The sequence below is a fragment of the Sander lucioperca genome, chromosome 22 (assembly GCF_008315115.2).
Source record: "Sander lucioperca isolate FBNREF2018 chromosome 22, SLUC_FBN_1.2, whole genome shotgun sequence".
Taxonomy (NCBI): domain Eukaryota; kingdom Metazoa; phylum Chordata; class Actinopteri; order Perciformes; family Percidae; genus Sander; species Sander lucioperca.
Genome location: NC_050194.1, coordinates 4,450,099 through 4,457,673, shown reverse-complemented (window position 1 = coordinate 4,457,673; position 7,575 = coordinate 4,450,099). Strand labels below are relative to the sequence as shown.

The window sequence follows — 7,575 nt, the reverse complement described above, 5'->3', positions numbered from 1 at the left end:
GAGATGTGATGATGGTGAGTGTCCAGTAGAGACAGAGATGTGATGATGGTGAGGGTCCAGTAGAGACAGAGATGTGATGATGGTGAGTGTCCAGTAGAGACAGAGATGTGATGATGGTGAGTGTCCAGCAGAGGGAGACAGAGATGTGATGATGGTGAGTGTCCAGCAGAGGGAGACAGAGATGTGATGATGGTGAGTGTCCAGCAGAGACAGACGTGATGATGGTGAGTGTCCAGTAGAGACAGAGATGTGATGATGGTGAGGATCCAAAAGAGACAGAGATGTGATGATGGTGAGTGTCCAGCAGAGGGAGACAGAGATGTGATGATGGTGAGTGTCCAGCAGAGACAGAGATGTGGTGATGGTGAGTGTCCAGCAGAGGGAGGCAGAGAAGACAGACTGGTTCAGCTCTGAGTCACACTGAAGGATGCTGGGAGGAGGAGGAGGAGAAGGACGCCAGCAGAGGCTGCAGAGATGCTAACAGCACCGACACACCAACACACACACTGACAGCAGCTAGCTGCAGCTAACTGCAGCTAACTGCTAACACAGACAGAGAGACAGACAGGGAGCCAGACAGACAGAGAGAAAGACAGACAGACAGACAGACAGACAGACAGATAGAGAGACAGACAGAAAGACCGGTGGAGGGAAGCTGATGCTGGCAGCAAACACTCAGTGAGCTGCAGTGAAGCTAGCTGCTGAGCATGTTAAACTACTGACACACACACACACACACACACACACACACACACACACACACACACACACACACACACACACACTCAGCAATGTCCGAGGCTTCCTATTGGACGGTGAGTGATTTATGTCTTTTCATGTGTTCAGTTAGGCCTACACTGTCAGTGTTAGTGTGTGTGTGTGTGTGTGTGTGTGTGTGTGTGTGTGTGTGTGTGTGTGTGTGTGTGTGTGTGTGTGTGTGTGTGTGTGTGTGTGTGTGTGTGTGTGTGTGTGTGTGTGTGTGTTGACGTGGCAGCATTGCTTCACACAGGATTAGTTTCAGTTTAATCAGGTGTGTGTGTGCTGCAGAAGAACCACAAACTACTTGTGCAGGTACTTCTGATACAGAAACTACTACTGATACTGTAACCTGCAGGGCTTTAGGGTTATTTCTTTAGGTACCAGAGTGCACCCACAAGGGTTAAGTTGTGGCTCGAAGGTAACTACTCCTACGGTGGCAAGTTTACATACTTTAGTCAACTTTAACTATGAATGAAAGAGTGTTTTGCTGCTTTGATGCAAAGTGAAAATAAGCAAACCAAAGATTGGGTATAAACCGGTCTAGACCCCAGATGGCTTTAGATAAAAGCAGAAGCTGTAATGTTCATCCTGACTGAGTGGAGCTCAACAATTCACAAATCAACCTTCTCACAGCAGGTACAAAGCTTTGTTCTTCAAATACAATGATTACAAACTTTTAAAAGCATATTTAGATGGCAGTCGGGTTAATAAAGATCCAATCAACTCAACAGCAGAGATGACGGTTTGCACACCTCCCCACTGCTGTTACATAAACATTATAACCACTTTAACTATAAAATGAAAAAAATGTTTTACTGCCTTGTCATCTTTACTATTGCTATATATGTCAGAGGTCGCACGCCTCTGGAGCAACCAGGGGTTAAGTGTCTTGCTCTGGGACACATTGGTTGATGTATCGCAGTGGGAATCTAACCCCAGTCACCCACACCGAAGGCATGTGTCATATCCACTGCACCATCACCACCCCTGGTGGTAATAGATTACCATTGTTTTTTAACTGGTTAATGAAGCAAATCTACTAGCCAATTGGATATTTTGCCAGCATTTGACTGGTAAATGGTGCTAATTTTGAACCCTGATTGTATGTATACTCAGATTAGCCGTGCATTGTGGGTATATAATAGTAGACTATGTAGTGAATGAAATTAACCGCTGATAATTGAACACCAATACAAAATGGCGAACACACTGTATAGGGAACTACTTCTGTGACAGGGAATGGTTTCTACACTGCTTCTGTGTGTCAACAGGTCCAGATGTAGTCCAAATTCAGGTTGACAGGCATCTTATTGGGGGGGCGGAGCCTGCAGCTGGTGGTGATGTCAAAGAGAGGAGCAGCAGGGAGAGGCAAGGGGGAGCGACCTGACGCCATGGCAACGCTTCAAGCAGCCAATGAAGAGCTGAGAGCCAAACTGACTGACATCCAGATAGAACTACAACATGAGAAGAACAAGGTAAGGACTAAAGACCCCAGAGACCTGCTGGGATCTCTTTTAGGGCGATTTCACACCTGTAGTTCTGTAGACTTGTGAGATTAGGGTTAAAGTTGCAGCATTGCTGCATTTTTCATTTGGTTGTGTTAGAGTTCACAATGCACTTTGTGCAACAGCAAACATTGTGAACAAATGTCACACGGCTGAAATGGTCGCTGGTGTGTTAGAAAGAATATCTGAGTGAAACTGGCCGACACTTCTGCTCTCAGAAATAACGTCTCGTTTGTAATGTTTTGGTTCACTTCCTGTACTTGGGTCAGATCGTTCTCATCTAAAAAGTCAACTGAACTCTAGAGCTCCGTGAAGACCCCTGTTTTCAGTCTGATCACAGTTCTTTAGTTTGTTCCACACCAGAGTTCAATGAGCTTTCACCCAAACCAACCAGACTATCAGACCAGACCAACCAGACTATCAGACCAAACCCTCCAGACTATCAGACCAGACCAACCAGACTATCAGACCAAACCCTCCAGACTATCAGACCAGACCAACCAGACTATCAGACCAAACCCTCCAGACTATCAGACCAGACCAACCAGACTATCAGACCAAACCCTCCAGACTATCAGACCAGACCAACCAGACTATCAGACCAAACCCTCCAGACTATCAGACCAGACCAACCAGACTATCAGACCAAACCCTCCAGACTATCAGACCAGACCAACCAGACTATCAGACCAAACCCTCCAGACTATCAGACCAGACCAACCAGACTATCAGACCAGACCAACCAGACTATCAGACCAAACCCTCCAGACTATCAGACCAGACCAACCAGACTATCAGACCAGACCAACCAGACTATCAGACCAAACCAACCAGACTATCAGACCAAACCCTCCATACTATCAGACCAGACCAACCAGACTATCAGACCAAACCAACCAGACTATCAGACCAGACCAACCAGACTATCAGACCAAACCCTCCAGACTATCAGACCAGACCAACCAGACTATCAGACCAGACCAACCAGACTATCAGACCAAACCCTCCAGACTATCAGACCAGACCAACCAGACTATCAGACCAGACCCTCCAGACTATCAGACCAAACCCTCCAGACTATCAGACCAGACCAACCAGACTATCAGACCAAACCCTCCAGACTATCAGACCAGACCAACCAGACTATCAGACCAAACCCTCCAGACTATCAGACCAGACCAACCAGACTATCAGACCAAACCCTCCAGACTATCAGACCAGACCAACCAGACTATCAGACCAAACCCTCCAGACTATCAGACCAGACCAACCAGACTATCAGACCAAACCCTCCAGACTATCAGACCAGACCAACCAGACTATCAGACCAGACCAACCAGACTATCAGACCAAACCCTCCAGACTATCAGACCAGACCAACCAGACTATCAGACCAGACCAACCAGACTATCAGACCAAACCAACCAGACTATCAGACCAAACCCTCCATACTATCAGACCAGACCAACCAGACTATCAGACCAAACCAACCAGACTATCAGACCAGACCAACCAGACTATCAGACCAAACCCTCCAGACTATCAGACCAGACCAACCAGACTATCAGACCAGACCAACCAGACTATCAGACCAAACCCTCCAGACTATCAGACCAGACCAACCAGACTATCAGACCAGACCCTCCAGACTATCAGACCAAACCCTCCAGACTATCAGACCAGACCAACCAGACTATCAGACCAAACCCTCCAGACTATCAGACCAGACCAACCAGACTATCAGACCAGACCCTCCAGACTATCAGACCAAACCCTCCAGACTATCAGACCAGACCAACCAGACTATCAGACCAAACCCTCCAGACTATCAGACCAGACCAACCAGACCATCAGACCAGACCAACCAGACTATCAGACCAGACCAACCAGACTATCAGACCAAACCCTCCAGACTATCAGACCAGACCAACCAGACTATCAGACCAAACCCTCCAGACTATCAGACCAGACCAACCAGACTATCAGACCAAACCCTCCAGACTATCAGACCAGACCAACCAGACTATCAGACCAGACCAACCAGACTATCAGACCAAACCCTCCAGACTATCAGACCAGACCAACCAGACTATCAGACCAGACCAACCAGACTATCAGACCAAACCAACCAGACTATCAGACCAAACCCTCCATACTATCAGACCAGACCAACCAGACTATCAGACCAGACCAACCAGACTATCAGACCAGACCAACCAGACTATCAGACCAGACCAACCAGACTATCAGACCAGACCCTCCAGACTATCAGACCAGACCAACCAGACTATCAGACCAGACCAACCAGACTATCAGACCAGACCAACCAGACTATCAGACCAGACCAACCAGACTATCAGACCAAACCCTCCAGACTATCAGACCAAACGCTCCAGGGATCAGTTAAAACCAAACCAACCGTGTGAATCTGTCTCTGCACAGGTCAGCCGTCTGGAGAGAGAGAAGAGTCAGGAGGTGAAGGCGGAGCATCACCGGGCGACAGTCGCCGTGACGGAGCTGAAGACCAAACTCCACGAGGAGAAGCAAAAGGAGCTGGCCATTACCAGGGAGACATTACTACGGCAACACGAGATGGAGCTAATGAGAGTCATCAAGATCAAAGACGGAGAGATTCAACGTCTAAACGGTCTGGTGCTAACGCTGAGGGACGGATCCACAGACAAGGTACATGTCAACCTGTCTACCTGTCTACCTGTCTGTCTGTCTGTCTGTCTGTCTGTCTGTCTTTCTGTCTTTCTACCGGTCTGTCTGTCTGTCTTCCTACCTGTCTTCCTACCTGTCTGTCTTTCTGTCTGTCTTTCTACCTGTCTGTCTGTCTGCCTGTTTTTCTACCTGTCTGTCTGTCTGTCTGTCTGTCTGCCTGTCTTTCTAGCTGTCTGTCTGTCTGTCTGTCTTTCTACTTGTCTGTCTGTCTTTCTACCTGTCTGTCTGTCTTTCTACTTGCCTGTCTGTCTGTCTGTCTTTCTACCTGTCTGTCTGTCTGTCTGTCTGTCTTTCTACCTGTCTTTCTGTTTGTCTTTCTACCTGTCTGTCTGACTGCCTGTTTTCCAGTACATCATTTCCTGAGCATCAATGACTTTATTTCCTGCATTCTGTTACATTTTTCAGGCACAAATGAATGGTGAAAAAGTGTTAATTTATGTAAAGGAAAAATATTCTGGTGGTAGGTAAAAATTCTAAATATAATCGACGAGAAGGGGAATTTCACATCCAACTACACTTGACCACAAAGTCCAGTTCATTTGGTTAGTACTCTCAGGTGTGGAGGACTGTTTATACCTGACTGTTTATACCTGACTGTTTATACCTGACTGTTTATAACTGACTGTTTATACCTGACTGTTTATAACTGACTGTTTATAACTGACTGTTTATACCTGACTGTTTATAACTGACTGTTTATCAGTGACCGTCTGCCCCCCCCCCCCCCCCCTAGGTGCAGAGTGCCCTGCTGGAAGAGTGGGAGGAGGACAGTTTATTACTGACTGTTTATAACTGACTGTTTATTACTGACTGTGTCTCAGGTGCGGAGCGCCCTGCTGGCAGAGGGGGAGGAGGCAAGGAGGAGCTGGGAGGTTAGGGTTAGGGTAGTCAGTGACCATCTGCCCCCCCTCCCACCCCCCCCCCCAGGTGCGGAGCGCCCTGCTGGCAGAGGGGGAGGAGGCAAGGAGGAGCTGGGAGGTCAGGGTTAGGGTTAGGGTTATCAGTGACCGTCTGCCCCCGTCCCCCAGGTGCGGAGCGCCCTGCTGGCAGAGGGGGAGGAGGCGAGGAGGAGCTGGGAGGTTAGGGTTAGGGTAGTCAGTGACCGTCTGCCCCCGTCCCCCAGGTGCGGAGCGCCCTGCTGGCAGAGGGGGAGGAGGCGAGGAGGAGCTGGGAGGTGGAGCGTTGCCGCCTCCAGCAGGAGGCACATGAACTGCGAGGAGCGAGGAGAACAGCTGAGGAGGCTCTGGCATCGGCTCAGCAGGCCTGCCAGACCCGAGCAGCCGAGCTGCGATCCGCTCATCACCAGCACCAGGAGGAGCTGAACCGCACCAAGAGAGACTGTGAGAGGGAGATCCGCCGGCTGGTACGACTCGTACACACATACACCACTGTTTACACACATCTGTACATACACCACCGTTTACACACATCTGTACATACATCTGTACATACACCACTGTTTACACACATCTGTACATACACCACCGTTTACACACATCTGTACATACACCACTGTTTACACACATCTGTACATACACCACTGTTTACACACATCTGTACATACACCACCGTTTACACACATCTGTACATACACCACCGTTTACACACATCTGTACATACACCACCGTTTACACACATCTGTACATACACCACTGTTTACACACATCTGTACATACACCACCGTTTACACACATCTGTACATACACCACTGTTTACACACATCTGTACACATGTGTCTCTAGGTCCGTTGGCTTTCACCAGAAATAATTTCAGCCACAATGACTTCTGGTGTTCCACAAGGGTTTTGTCTCGTTGCATCTTTGGTCTGAACTGGGCGTTACAGAACATATCCAAATATCTTTATGTCTGTGTTAGTTACAGTGTTTACTTGTTCATTATTGTCCTTTTGTGATTTCAATACATTTCTTAGAGTTTTTCCTTTGTCTTTAAAACCATCCCTGCAGCATACACACCCTGATAGCCAAGGTTCTCCTGAGAGAAATGACGTATATAACAGGGTTGAGGTTATGAAAGCATGATTACACTATTATTACATTATTACAGAAGGAGACCAGGGGAAACAAAGGTTGGATATAAGAAGGCTTGGACCCCAGAGGGTTGTAGATAAAAGCTAGATACAGATACAGATAGATACAGGTTCTACAGTCCACCAAAACGTAAATACACACTCATACAGATTTGTTGTTCAAATACAAGATTTCCAGCTTTTAAAAGCATATTTAGATGGCAGTCAGGTTAATAAAGATCCAATCGACTCAACAGCAGAGAAGACGGTTTGCACACCTCCCCACTGCTGTCACTCTAGAAAAAAGGCCAAATAAACTTAGAAACAACAGTTGATTTTCAACAAAATCTTCCCCCGATGGACTCTACTACTCTGATAAAGATGAACAAGAAGAAAAGAGAGAACAGACCCTGACTGAGCTACACAGACTGGTACAACACAATGAAAAGACCCTGTTAGAGTCAGACACAGACTGGTACACCAGCAGCAACCCTCAGACAGAACATACTCTGTTATTACACACTGAACGCTGTTTTCTTCACTTCAGTAAATGACCAACCG

General features: G+C 47.4%; 1 protein-coding gene across 4 annotated transcripts in view; it reads left to right on the top strand.

The window, feature by feature from the left end:
- Positions 1–426: 426 nt before the first annotated feature.
- Positions 427–7,575, top strand: part of jakmip3 (Janus kinase and microtubule interacting protein 3) — a 28,092-nt gene continuing 20,943 nt past the window's right edge. For all 4 annotated transcript variants that reach the window (XM_031320508.2, XM_031320507.2, XM_031320506.2 and 1 more), the window contains exons 1-4: positions 427–815; positions 2,031–2,234; positions 4,707–4,949; positions 6,112–6,351. In XM_031320508.2, the coding sequence (XP_031176368.1) occupies positions 2,100–2,234; positions 4,707–4,949; positions 6,112–6,351 (618 nt within the window). In that variant the 5' untranslated portion in view covers positions 427–815; positions 2,031–2,099. The remainder of the gene's footprint in view (positions 816–2,030; positions 2,235–4,706; positions 4,950–6,111; positions 6,352–7,575) is intronic.